The 14818-nt window shown below is 48.9% G+C and overlaps 1 protein-coding gene across 1 annotated transcript; it reads left to right on the forward strand.

Moving 5' to 3' along the window:
* The first annotated feature begins 368 nt into the window (after positions 1-368).
* pnpla1 (patatin-like phospholipase domain containing 1) lies at positions 369-11684 on the forward strand. The gene is made up of 9 exons (XM_066673312.1): positions 369-708; positions 1571-1779; positions 2978-3043; positions 3149-3358; positions 6051-6111; positions 6509-6739; positions 7865-7997; positions 8247-8369; positions 11360-11684. Exons 1-9 carry the CDS (start codon positions 522-524, stop codon positions 11523-11525), a joined length of 1386 nt encoding a protein of 461 aa, XP_066529409.1. The 5' UTR covers positions 369-521; the 3' UTR covers positions 11526-11684.
* The last annotated feature ends 3134 nt before the right edge of the window (positions 11685-14818 follow it).

Below are 14818 nucleotides of genomic sequence, written 5' to 3' on the forward strand. Positions count from 1 at the left end.
TGTGTGGAACAGTGGAACTGTGTTCTCTGGAGTGATGGGGTTCCCCTGGTGTGTGGAACAGTGGAACTGTGTTCTCTGGAGTGATGGGGTTCCCCTGGTGTGTGGAACAGTGGAACTGTGTTCTCTGGAGTGAGACAGTAAATAGGGACACATCTCTCTGTGTTGTAAAGTGTAGATAAAATCTAGAGAGAGTAATGAAGTCATGGAGACAGAGCAGTCTTTATCTCAGTTACGTAACTGTCCTCCTCCCACTCGGAGGTTGATGTCAGGGACATTAAGCGTTTCTAATCTCATCTCGTGGAATAAATTCATTTCATTGAGGGACTTTTATTTGTGGAGCTGTTGATGAAACACTGAGAGGGGGGTAAGAGCCCTGCAGATTTAACAGGACGCTGCAGAGTTGTTGGGACACTCCATTGTGATCAGGGTAATCCAGACTGGTCAAGACACCCCAGGTTCATTTTGGACACGCCACACTGATCGGGACGCTCCAGGTTTGAGGATTTAATTAGGATTTAAAAATGTCCTTCCGAGACGAGCCCATGTCCGTGTCTTTCTCAGGGTCGGGATATCTAGCCACCTACCAGCTGGGGGTGGTCCAGGGACTTCTGGATAATGCTCCCTGGGTTCTCCTCCAAGCGCCGAGGTTCTACGGAGCGTCGGCGGGGTCACTGGTGGCGGCAGCGGTGGCGTGCGGAGCAGATATAGGTTCGTCTGTTCGTCTGCTGTGTTTATTTCATTGTTTGTGTTTTGTGAAGGAGAGAAACACAGATTCTTTTGGAAAAATCAGTTTTAGGGCTGTGCCGATTCGCAGCGTCCGCGATAATATCACAATATTTTTTAAATTACAAAAATTAATCTGGTGCTAACAGAGATGTTCTGAGCTGTTTACGTTAATGACGTCATGCAGTTACCTGCAACACACCACACACTCTTTACACGAGGCGTTTAGACGCAGTGAAGGACGGTGGAGAGAGGCTCTGAGGCAGAGGAAAGGGAAGTGGCTTCAGTCGTGTGGAGGGGGTCACAATCTCAGTAAATTACTGTTGGTTACAAAATAAACAAATCTTTAAACTTTCTTGTTTTTTCTTCTGAATGTGTGAAAATATTGCAGATAAAACTTTAACACACACACACACACACACACACACACACACACACATATAAATGAATACATATCAAATTAAATATTTAATTAATTTAATATAATTATTATTAATATATTTATTTTGTTGCTGTATAGTTTTCCTGAAAATGATAAAAGTATGTTTCATTGCCAAAAATATCATTATCGCCAGAATACCCTGAAATATTGTGATATTATTTTATGGCCGTATCGCCCAGCCCTAGTGTGTTTAGGATCTATCTTTGATCCTGATTCTGCCTTTGTTCTACTTGCAACCAATTTAAAGGCCATAGCAACGACCTAGCAACACCGTAGTACCCACTACGAAAACCATAGCAATATCAGAGTTTAGCTTCAAGAAATGTTTTGAGGTACCGCAAAATATCTCGATTCATCCGGTTAAACTGGCTTTATACTGACACCTAGTGTCCGTCTTGTCCCCAGGGCACGTGCGAGACGAGATCCTGTCCTTCACTCGAAGACAAAGCTTTGGGTTTTCTCGGTTTAACCAACTAGAGCGAGTCTTGAGACAAACCCTGCCCAACAACGCTCACAGATTGGCTAACGGCCGGCTCCACATCTCCATGACACGCCTCCCGGACGGACACAACATCCTGGTCTCGGAGTTCCACTCCAAAGAGGACCTCATCAAGGTACAGACCCCCCACCCCCATGTATTTCTGATAAAGTGGCCAGTAGAGGGGGGTGTTTCTGATAAAGTGGCCAGTGACTGTCAGTAGAGAGGGGGGGGTGTTTCTGATAAAGTGGCCAGTGAGTGTCAGTAGAGGGGGGGTGTTTCTGATAAAGTGGCCAGTGAGTGTCAGTAGAGGGGGGTGTTTCTGATAAAGTGGCCAGTGAGTGTCAGTAGAGGGGGGTGTTTCTGATAAAGTGGCCAGTGAGTGTCAGTAGAGGGGGGGGTGTTTCTGATAAAGTGGCCAGTGAGTGTCAGTAGAGGGGGGTGTTTCTGATAAAGTGGCCAGTGAGTGTCAGTAGAGGGGGGTGTTTCTGATAAAGTGGCCAGTGAGTGTCAGTAGAGGGAGGGTGTTTCTGATAAAGTGGCCAGTGAGTGTCAGTAGAGGGGGGGTGTTTCTGATAAAGTGGCCGGGGAGTGTCAGTAGAGGGGGGTGTTTCTGATAAAGTGGCCAGTGAGTGTCAGTAGAGGGGGGTGTGTTTCTGATAAAGTGGCCGGGGAGTGTCAGTAGAGGGGGGTGTGTTTCTGATAAAGTGGCCGGGGAGTGTCAGTAGAGGGGGGGTGTTTCTGATAAAGTGGCCAGTGAGTGTCAGTAGAGGGGGGTGTTTCTGATAAAGTGGCCAGTGACTGTCAGTAGAGGGGGGGGTGTTTCTGATAAAGTGGCCGGGGAGTGTCAGTAGAGGGGGGGTGTTTCTGATAAAGTGGCCAGTGAGTGTCAGTAGAGGGGGGGTGTTTCTGATAAAGTGGCCAGTGAGTGTCAGTAGAGGGGGGTGTTTCTGATAAAGTGGCCAGTGAGTGTCAGTAGAGGGGGGTGTTTCTGATAAAGTGGCCAGTGAGTGTCAGTAGAGGGGGGTGTTTCTGATAAAGTGGCCAGTGAGTGTCAGTAGAGGGGGGTGTTTCTGATAAAGTGGCCAGTGACTGTCAGTAGAGGGGGGGGTGTTTCTGATAAAGTGGCCGGGGAGTGTCAGTAGAGGGGGGGTGTTTCTGATAAAGTGGCCAGTGAGTGTCAGTAGAGGGGGGGTGTTTCTGATAAAGTGGCCAGTGAGTGTCAGTAGAGGGGGGTGTTTCTGATAAAGTGGCCAGTGAGTGTCAGTAGAGGGGGGGTGTTTCTGATAAAGTGGCCGGGGAGTGTCTGATGAGATGTTTTCTTGTTGTTTAAGGCTCTGCTGTGTAGCTGTTTTGTGCCGGTTTTCTGTGGGATGATTCCTCCTCGATATAAAGGAGTGGTGTGTAAAGCTTCTATCTTCTTATACTTTATAATATTTTAATAACAATATAAACACAAAACTAAAAACAACAACAATAATAAGACAAAGATGTGACTGCTCCAGTATTACATGGACGGAGGTTTGACGAATATCCAGCCGACTCAGGACTCCTGTCCCACGCTGACTGTCTGTCCCTTCGCTGGAGACGTGGACATCTGTCCCTCTGATAAATCCACAGTCTTCTGTGAGCTGGTGGTTAATCACCTCTCTGTCCAGGCCACGTTCCCCAACTTCATCAGAGTCGCCAACGCCCTCTTCCCCCGGGACTGGGAGGTAGGCCTTACAGGTGCTACCTTTATCAGTCATTTCTACCCCCAACAAGGTAAAAGGACTGGTTTATGCTCCATGGAGAGGGTCCTCCACAAGGGGGCGACCATGTTTATTACAGGATTAGTGCAATGTAGAAAATGACAGACTGTAGCTTTAAAGAATCCAGTGGAGGGCGGTAGAGACTCATTTCTCTCCAGTGGAGGTGAATGAAACCAGGCGTCTCCACGTCTCCAACACACTCCCGGCTTTTTTTCCCTCTCCACCTCCTCCTCCTCCTCCAGCTCCTCCAGCATCTACAGAGCCTCTGTGGAGTGATGAAGATGATGATGATGATGGAAGACAGTGGACATCTGTCCCCCAGCGCCCTGCCCATCCCTCTCCATCAGGACTGGGTTTAAACACTACACTCTTCTCCAAACTACACTCAGACACCAGCCTTGTGTCCCCCACCGTTTACTGTCCCCCACCGTCTACTGTCCTCACTTTCTGTGAGGGGCTTTTAGAGGAGGACATCTGCTTCCATTCACCTCCACTGTCCCCTGTCCCCCACCGTCTACTGTCCTCACTTTCTGTGAGGGGCTTTTAGAGGAGGACGTCTGGTTCCATTCACCTACACTGTCCACTGTCCCCCACCGTCTACTGTCCTCACTTTCTGTGAGGGGCTTTTAGAGGAGGACGTCTGGTTCCATTCACCTACACTGTCCTCTGTCCCCCACCGTCTACTGTCCTCACTTTCTGTGAGGGGGTTTTAGAGGAGGACGTCTGGTTCCATTCACCTCCACTGTCCCCTACCGTCTACTGTCCTCACTTTCTGTGAGGGGCTTTTAGAGGAGGATGTCTGGCTTCATTCACCTCCACTGTCCACTGTCCCCCACCATCTACTGTCCTCACTTTCTGTGAGGGGCTTTTAGAGGAGGACGTCTGGCTTCATTCACCTACACTGTCCACTGTCCCCCACCGTCTACTGTCCTCACTTTCTGTGAGGGGCTTTTAGAGGAGGACGTCTGCTTCCATTCACCTCCACTGTCCACTGTCCCCCACCGTCTACTGTCCTCACTTTCTGTGAGGGGCTTTTAGAGGAGGACGTCTGCTTCCATTCACCTCCACTGTCCCCTGTCCCCCGTCCTCACTTTCTGTGAGGGGCTTTTAGAGGAGGACGTCTGCTTCCATTCACCTCCACTGTCCCCTGTCCCCCGTCCTCACTTTCTGTGAGGGGCTTTTAGAGGACGACGTCTGCTTTCATTCACCTCCACTGTCCACTGTCCCCCACCGTCTACTGTCCTCACTTTCTGTGAGGGACTTTTAGAGGAGGACGTCTGCTTCCATTCACCTCCACTGTCCACTGTCCCCCACCGTCTACTGTCCTCACTTTCTGTGAGGGGCTTTTAGAGGAGGACGTCTGCTTCCATTCACCTCCACTGTCCACTGTCCTCTGTCCCCCATCGTCTACTGTCCTCACTTTCTGTGAGGGGCTTTTAGAGGAGGACGTCTGGTTCCATTCACCTACACTGTCCTCTGTCCCCCACCGTCTACTGTCCTCACTTTCTGTGAGGGGGTTTTAGAGGAGGACGTCTGGTTCCATTCACCTCCACTGTCCCCTACCATCTACTGTCCTCACTTTCTGTGAGGGGCTTTTAGAGGAGGATGTCTGGCTTCATTCACCTCCACTGTCCACTGTCCCCCACCATCTACTGTCCTCACTTTCTGTGAGGGGCTTTTAGAGGAGGACGTCTGCTTCCATTCACCTCCACTGTCCACTGTCCCCCACCGTCTACTGTCCTCACTTTCTGTGAGGGACTTTTAGAGGAGGACGTCTGCTTCCATTCACCTCCACTGTCCACTGTCCCCCACCGTCTACTGTCCTCACTTTCTGTGAGGGGCTTTTAGAGGAGGACGTCTGCTTCCATTCACCTCCACTGTCCACTGTCCCCCACCGTCTACTGTCCTCACTTTCTGTGAGGGGCTTTTAGAGGAGGACGTCTGGCTCCATTCACTTCCACTGTCCCCCACCGTCTACTGTCCTCACTTTCTGTGAGGGGCTTTTAGAGGAGGACGTCTGCTTCCATTCACCTGCACTGTCCACTGTCCCCCACCGTCTACTGTCCTCACTTTCTGTGAGGGGCTTTTAGAGGAGGACGTCTGGCTCCATTCACTTCCACTGTCCCCCACCGTCTACTGTCCTCACTTTCTGTGAGGGGCTTTTAGAGGAGGACGTCTGCTTCCATTCACCTGCACTGTCCACTGTCCCCCACCGTCTACTGTCCTCACTTTCTGTGAGGGGCTTTTAGAGGAGGACGTCTGGCTCCATTCACCTCCACTGTCTACTGTCCCCCACTGTCTACTGTCCTCTCTTTCTGTGAGGGGCTTTTAGAGGAGGACGTCTGGCTCCATTCACCTCCACTGTCTACTGTCCCCCACTGTCTACTGTCCTCTCTTTCTGTGAGGGGCTTTTAGAGGAGGACGTCTGGCTCCATTCACCTCCACTGTCTACTGTCCCCCACTGTCTACTGTCCTCTCTTTCTGTGAGGGGCTTTTAGAGGAGGACGTCTGGCTCCATTCACTTCCAGTGTCTATCGTAGTGTTTACATCACCCAGAGGATTATATTTAAAGGAGAAAGGAGTTAACACCCTAAACATGCACTGATCTTAATTTTGCAAAACCACACTCTTGAGGTTGTCTTGTGTTTGTTTGCAGGCTGTAAATAAAGCGTTCTACAGCGGATACCAGGACACACTCTTCTTCCTGCAGCACAGACGTATGTCTGGAATCTTTATTTATATTTGAATATTAAATATAAAACCACTAGGGTTTACACATGTCAGAAAACTCTTATCCACAAAAACAGCTTTTAAATGTGACCCCCCTCTGTTTTTACTCAGTTCTCTCACATAAACACGGGTCCAACGCTGTGATTGGACAGACTCAGACGAGGGGGCGGGGCCATTCTAAAGTCTCTGCACTTGACATCAGAAGCAGAGCAGAATCAGAACGACTCGTTTTATCCTGTGTTTCTGACTCAGGCAGCGCTCAGTAAACTGACTGGGGTCTTGTTTCACAGTGTGTGGGTTGAGGGGCTCTGAACAGGGGAGTTTTCATGACGTGTTTCTTCCTCCGTCTTGAGTGCTGTGTGACCTTGTCGTGGTGTTGTGCAGGTTGTGTCCGGCCGTATCCCACTTTAGTCTCAGAGCTGCAGCGAGTTATTACGGTGGAACCGAAAGAGTGGGTTCTCCCTGATCTAGAAGCCACAGAAGACAGGGAACATGAGGTGAATCTTGAGGAGCTCCCTTTGGAGGGACCTCTTAAAGTGGTCACCGTGGAACAACCCTCCCGTGTGTTTCCTCTGGACACAGTCAGCAGCTTTAATCCTGGACAGTCACTGGAAGGTCAGTTATTTACGATAATTATTTTAATGTAAAGTCATATTAAACAGGTTTAAAAATAACGTTAGAGGAACTTTATCAAACACATGCAATAAGCAAAATGCCATTGGATATATTTCGATTTACAGTAAATAATTTAGAAAAATCATAACAGTTATGGTATTTGACTTTTTATGTGAAATCATTAGACTTCTTCTTGGTTTATCTGATGTTCCTCATCGTGTGGTCAGAGTGAACACTGCCCCAGGAATAAACACATCTCTAGAAGAAGTTTTGCTTGTTTTAAGTGGTTTTATTCAGTCCCTGATTCAGCTGGAAGATGAAATATCAGACAAACCACAGACACAATATTCACAACTGACAGCAGTCCGACAGAGAGGAGCATCACTAGATTCAACATTAATTCACAAAGATCAAAAAGATATTTGTTTATTCTAAAATTCACCTCAGAGTCGGATCATTTCTGAAAGTTTCTTTAAAAAATGAGGGAGTGACTCTCACTTCTTTCTGAAAAATCCACTGTGGTTTGTCCCAGTGTCACCTGACCTACATTTTATGATGTCATTTCCTCCAGAAAAAAGCCATAAAATATTTGAAGTTACTTTTATTATTTGAAGCATTCGTTTCCAAATATATTTTAAAAAGGAGCTTTTAAATGAACTTGAAACAATGTAGAATGCAGTTTTACTGGTTTTTAATAGAGAACTAGACCATAATAATCAAACCAGCTCTGTTTCTGTAATAATCCTCACTTTATAGATTTGTATAAATAATTAGATTTTACTTCTTTGAAATGTGTATTTGTGTTTTATGTTTTTAAAATTAAAACTACAAGTGAAACCTATGATAACGTTACATCAGTTTTAAATTAATTGTTATTTGTTGTTAAAAAATTAATTGGGATTTTTTTTATTATTATTTAAATAAATCTGAAGTGTTCCAGGTTGTTGCTATGGTATTCCAGGTGGTTGGTAGGACGTTGCTATGATGTACCAGGTGGTTGCTAGGCTGTGGCTGTGGTTTCCCAGGCAGTTACTGTGGTTTCCATGTGGTGGCTAGGTTGCTCTTGTATCTGATGTGGTTGCTATGGTTGCTATGCTCAGTGATTAAACCCTCTGTGTTTTCCAGTGCTGATGTGTAACATTGTGGCTCACCTGGGGATGATCAGCCTCCTCAATGTTTACCTGCCGCCGCGAGCCCTGCCTTACCTGCTGCTACCGCTAACGCTAACCATCTGGGCTACGACTGCCTTCATCCACAGGTACTCAACCAATCAGCATCCAGAGTTAATATCCACTTACAAAATACCAACAAATACCAACAAACCTGTTCTTCAGGGATGACAAGTCCATTCAAAAACAAACAGCCGCTAAAGTTTCCCTGGAGAGAACACAGGTGACGATGTGATAAGGGATCAGTGGTAATTATCAATAGCCAGGTGCTGTTGGTGTAAATGACTGACTGTACCTTTAACCTTTAGCCCTGATGGTGTTACCTGTGTTGTCCTCAGGGTGGAGCCGTGGGTCCTGTACGCCTATCTGTCCGTCTATTGGCTTTGGCAGGACCTGAAACACATGCTGCTCTTCCTCCTGCGGATCATAGTTTCCAGCGTCCGCAGAAGTGTACAGCACAAGTAAGAACATCCTCAACCTCGCTATCCTCAAAAATTCAACCTTACTAACCTCATCAATCACAACCTCATTAACCTGACTGACCTCAACGTCCTAAACCTCATCCTCCTCCTCGAGCTTAACCACATTAACCTCCCCAACTTCAACCTCATGGCCCTCATCCTCCTCAACCTCGCTAACCTCATCAAGTTCAACCTCATCAACATCCACAACTTCATTAACATTTTCAATATCTTCAAACTCCTTAATCTCATTAAACTTACCCTGTCACAAACCCTCACCCTGACACCCAGTCACTCACTCACACACTCACTCACCCAATCACTCACTCACACACTCAGCCAGTCACTCACACACTCACCCAGTCGCTCACACACTCACCCAGTCACTCACTCACACACTCACCCAGTCACTCACACACTCGCTCAGTCACTCACACCCACTCAGTCACTCACACACTCACCCAGTCGCTCACACACTCACCCAGTCACTCACTCACACACTCACCCAGTCACTCACACACTCGCTCAGTCACTCACACCCACTCAGTCACTCACACACTCACCCAGTCGCTCACACACTCACCCAGTCACTCACTCACACACTCACACACTCACTCACTCACACACTCACTCACCCAGTCACTCACTCACCCAATCACTCAATCACACACTCACCCAGTCACTCACTCACACACTCACCCAGTCACTCACTCAGTCACTCACACCCACTCAGTCACTCACACACTCACCCAGTCGCTCACACACTCACCCAGTCACTCACTCACACACTCACCCAGTCACTCACACACTCACTCAGTCACTCACACCCACTCAGTCACTCACACCCACTCAGTTACTCACCAAGTCACTCACACACTCACTCAGTCACTCACATCCACTCAGTCACTCACCCAGTCACTCACTCACTCACACAGTCATTCACTCAGTCACTCACACACTCACCCAGTCACTCACTCACTCACACAGTCATTCACTCAGTCACTCACACACTCAACCAGTCACTCACTCACTCACACAGTCATTCACTCAGTCACTCACACACTCACCCAGTCACTCACTCACTCACGCAGTCATTCACTCAGTCGCTCACACAATCACCCAGTCACTCACTCACACACTCACCCAGTCACACACAACCACTCAGTCACTCACACACTCACCCAGTCACTTACACACTCACCCAGTCATTCACTCAGTCACTCACACACTCACCCAGTGACTCTCACACTCACTCAGTCACTCACACCCACTCAGTCACTCACACACTCACCCAGTCACTCACTCACTCACACAGTCATTCACTCAGTCACTTACCCAGTTGCTCACACACTCACCCAGTCACTCACACATTCATCCCGTCACTCACTCACTCACCCACCCACTCACCCAGTCACTCACTCACTCAACCACTCATCCCATAACTCACTCACTCAATCATCCCGTCACTCACTCACTCACCCCATCACTCACTCACTCACCCAGTCACTCACACAATCACTCACTCACTCACTCACTCATGTTCAACCTCATCAACATCCACAACTTCATTAACATTTTCAATATCTTCAAACTCCTTAATCTCATTAAACTCACCCTGTCACAAACCCTCACCCTGACACCCACTCACTCACTCACCCAGTCACTCACTCACACACTCACTCACGCAATCAATCACTCACTCAGTCACTCACACAGTCACTCACACCCACTCAGTTACTCACCAAGTCACTCACACATTCACCCAGTCACTCACACACTCACTCAGTCACTCACATCCACTCAGTCACTCACTCACTCACTCACACAATCACTCACACAGTCATTCACTCAGTCACTCGCACACTCACCCAGTCACTCACTCACTCACACAGTCACTCACTCACTCACACAGTCATTCACTCAGTCACTCACACACTCACTCAGTCACTCACACACTCACCCAGTCACTCACTCACTCACACAGTCATTCACTCAGTCACTCACACACTCACCCAGTCACTCACACGCCCACCCAGTCACTCACTCACACAGTCATTCACTCAGTCACTCACTCACTCACACAGTCATTCACTCAGTCACTCACACACTCACCCAGTCACTCACACACTCACACACTCACCCAGTCACACACAACCACTCAGTCACTCACACACTCACCCAGTCACTCACACACTCATCCAGTCACTCACACACTCACCCAGTGACTCACACACTCACTCAGTCACTAACACCCACCGAGTCACTCACACACTCACCCAGTTACTCACTCATTCACCCACTCAATCACAGTCATTCACTCAGTCACTCACACACTCACTCAGTCACTCACCCAGTTGCTCACACACTCACCCAGTCGCTCACACAATCACCCAGTCACTCACTCACACACTCACCTCGTCACTCACTCACTCACCCACTCACCCACACACTCATCCCGTCACTCACTCACTCACCCACTCATCCCGTCACTCACTCACTCACTCATCCCATCACTCACTCACTCACCCCGTCACTCAAACACTCACCCCATCACTCACACACTCACCAAGTCACTCACACCGACTCAGTCACTCACCCAGTCACTCACTCACTCACACAGTCATTCACTCAGTCACTCACACACTCACCCAGTCACTGACACACTCACCCAGTCACTCACACACTCACCCAGTCACTCACACACTCACTCACCCCGTCACTCACTCACTCACACAGTCATTCACTCAGTCACTCACACTCACTCAGTCACTCACCCAGTCGCTCACACACTCACCCAGTCACTCACTCACTCACTCACCTCGTCACTCACTCACTCACACAGTCATTCACTCAGTCACTCACACTCACTCAGTCACTCACCCAGTCACTCACACACTCACCCAGTCACTCACTCACTCACACTCACCCAGTCACTCGTGCAGTGCCACTGTGAAAGCATTAGAGAAACTTTTATTATTCTGTTTCTCTAGGATTCTGCTCCTGATACAAACCCATGCCCAGAGCACAGAGAAGATTCATCCCTCCATCCCTCCATTCCTTCTCCACAACCCCTCCATCTCTCCATCCCTCCATTCTCTGCTCTTCACTCTGGACATGAGGAGGAGGCAGAGAGAGAGCAGGCAGAACGTCCCCTAGAGACAATGAGGGGAACACACTGCTTGATTCATTCATTCATTTATCTGTTTTCTGAAAGTGTATTCACACACTGGTCAGCCATAACATTAAAACCACCTTTCCTCCACTCACTGTTCACTCTGTAGATTTACAATCACACTCTGTAGTCCATCTGTTGCTCTGCATACACAGGGCAGGTGTGATGTGGGGGTGGGTTATTCTCAGCGCTGCAGTGACACCGGGGGTTCTGTGATAGAATGGACAGTGGTGTCATTTTAATGTTATATTTAATCTTATAATCGTTATTTCTTTACATTCTGGTTCATTTATTGCTGTAATATCTCTGTAATAATTGTGTTTAGAGTAAAACCTGTAGGTAACCGCTGAGAGGACGGTGTCTGTGCTGTTGTTTTCTGTGTAATTCAGAGTCACAGTCGTAATAAACCTCCAGATAAAAGCAGTTAAAGGTGGAGTGTCTCATTATTTGTTCAGATACATTTTAAAAAGGCAGAGGAATTTAGAGCTGAGCCAAAAGCTAAAAGCCAACCGCAGTGTGTCTGATCACTTCCCCCCGAGCCGGCGTCTTGTGACCAGGAGAGGGTCAGTGACGAGTCCCGTCCGCCTCCTTTCTCCTCGCTCTTAGAGACGTGTGAAATCTCTGATGAAACTGTGACTCTATTCCATCACAAGACGCTGCGTTTAATAAAAGCACAGCCAATGCTTTTTCCCCAAAATCAAGCCGAGAAAAGTGGAGAAATCAATGATCAGATCAAATCGGAGAACTCTGGCTTAACTCTGGGCCCATTACAGTTGCAGTCAGTCATTTTTACAAAATAACAATAGCACACAGTGATTCCTTAAGGATTTCTACTGAGTTCTTTTTTTTTTAATTAAACTCTCACATGAGCCACATTTCTGCTGATACCCCACACCCAGCCCCCGGACCCTGAGCAACCCCTGACCACTGACCAGAGGTAACACTCTCATCTGGAGGAACAGGGAGGCCTTGCCCTTAAGCGCGGGAGTGCCTCGCACCCTGTGGAGTCAAGAGAAGACTTAGACTAAATCTCTGTTATAAAGTGTTTGAGTTGAGTGTCCACAGTCAGTCTCGGTTTGTCCCAAGGTTCTTCCTTAAGCTTCGAGGGAGTTTTTCCTGCCGCTGTCGCCTTCAGCTGCAGTTATTTATTGTTACTTTGCAATTTTTGTTATGGGGCGTCACAGTGGAGCTGCAGGTAGTGTCTCTGTCACAGCTTCAGGGTCCTGAATTGTGTTTCCTCCAGGTGACTGTTTGTGAGGAGTGTGGTGTGTTCTCCCTATGTCTGTGTGGGTTTCCTCCGGGTGACTGTCTGTGAGGAGTGTGGTGTGTTCTCCCTGTATCTGCGTGGGTTTCCTCCGGGTGACTGTCTGTGAGGAGTGTGGTGTGTTCTCCCTGTGTCTGTGTGGGTTTCCTCCGGGTGACTGTCTGTGAGGAGTGTGGTGTGTTCTCTCTGTGTCTGCGTGGGTTTCCTCCGGGTGACTGTCTGTGAAGAGTGTGGTGTGTTCTCTCTGTGTCTGCGTGGGTTTCCTCCGGGTGACTGTCTGTGAGGAGTGTGGTGTGTTCTCTCTGTGTCTGCGTGGGTTTCCTCCGGGTGACTGTCTGTGAGGAGTGTGGTGTGTTCTCCCTGTGTCTGTGTGGGTTTCCTCCGGGTGACTGTTTGTGAGGAGTGTAGTGTGTTCTCTCTGTGTCTGTGTGGGTTTCCTCCGGGTGACTGTCTGTGAGGAGTGTGGTGTGTTCTCTCTGTGTCTGTGTGGGTTTCCTCCGGGTGACTGTCTGTGAGGAGTGTGGTGTGTTCTCCCTATGTCTGTGTGAGTTTCCTCCGGGTGACTGTTTGTGAGGAGTGTGGTGTGTTCTCCCTGTGTCTGTGTGGGTTTCCTCCGGGTGACTGTCTGTGAGGAGTGTGGTGTGTTCTCTCTGTGTCTGTGTGGGTTTCCTCCGGGTGACTGTCTGTGAGGAGTGTGGTGTGTTCTCTCTGTGTCTGTGTGGGTTTCCTCCGGGTGACTGTCTGTGAGGAGTGTGGTGTGTTCTCTCTGTGTCTGCGTGGGTTTCCTCCGGGTGACTGTCTGTGAGGAGTGTGGTGTGTTCTCTCTGTGTCTGTGTGGGTTTCCTCCGGGTGACTGTCTGTGAGGAGTGTGGTGTGTTCTCTCTGTGTCTGTGTGGGTTTCCTCTGGGTGACTGTCTGTGAGGAGTGTGGTGTGTTCTCTCTGTGTCTGTGTGGGTTTCCTCCGGGTGACTGTCTGTGAGGAGTGTGGTGTGTTCTCTCTGTGTCTGTGTGGGTTTCCTCCGGGTGACTGTCTGTGAGGAGTGTGGTGTGTTCTCTCTGTGTCTGTGTGGGTTTCCTCCGGGTGACTGTTTGTGAGGAGTGTGGTGTGTTCTCTCTGTGTCTGTGTGGGTTTTCTCCGGGTGACTGTCTGTGAGGAGTGTGGTGTGTTCTCTCTGTGTCTGTGTGGGTTTCCTCCACGTGACTGTCTGTGAGGAGTGTGGTGTGTTCTCCCTGTGTCTGTGTGGGTTTCCTCTGGGTGACTGTTTGTGAGGAGTGTGGTGTGTTCTCTCTGTGTCTGTGTGGGTTTCCTCCGGGTGACTGTCTGTGAGGAGTGTGGTGTGTTCTCCCTATGTCTGTGTGAGTTTCCTCCGGGTGACTGTTTGTGAGGAGTGTGGTGTGTTCTCCCTGTGTCTGTGTGGGTTTCCTCTGGGTGACTGTCTGTGAGGAGTGTGATGTGTTCTCCCTATGTCTGTGTGGGTTTCCTCCGGGTGACTGTTTGTGAGGAGTGTAGTGTGTTCTCTCTGTGTCTGTGTGGGTTTCCTCCGGGTGACTGTCTGTGAGGAGTGTAGTGTGTTCTCTCTGTGTCTGTGTGGGTTTCCTCCGGGTGACTGTCTGTGAGGAGTGTGGTGTGTTCTCTCTGTGTCTGTGTGGGTTTCCTCCGGGTGACTGTCTGTGAGGAGTATGGTGTGTTCTCTCTGTGTCTGTGTGGGTTTCCTCCAGGTGACTGTCTGTGAGGAGTGTAGTGTGTTCTCTCTGTGTCTGTGTGGGTTTCCTCCGGGTGACTGTCTGTGAGGAGTGTGGTGTGTTCTCTCTGTGTCTGTGTGGGTTTCCTCCGGGTGACTGTCTGTGAGGAGTATGGTGTGTTCTCTCTGTGTCTGTGTGGGTTTCCTCCAGGTGACTGTCTGTGAGGAGTGTGGTGTGTTCTCTCTGTGTCTGTGTGGGTTTCCTCCGGGTGACTGTCTGTGAGGAGTGTGGTGTGTTCTCCCTGTGTCTGTGTGGGTTTCCTCCGGGTGA

The sequence above is a fragment of the Hoplias malabaricus genome, chromosome 5, assembly GCF_029633855.1.
Source record: "Hoplias malabaricus isolate fHopMal1 chromosome 5, fHopMal1.hap1, whole genome shotgun sequence".
NCBI classification, from domain to species: domain Eukaryota; kingdom Metazoa; phylum Chordata; class Actinopteri; order Characiformes; family Erythrinidae; genus Hoplias; species Hoplias malabaricus.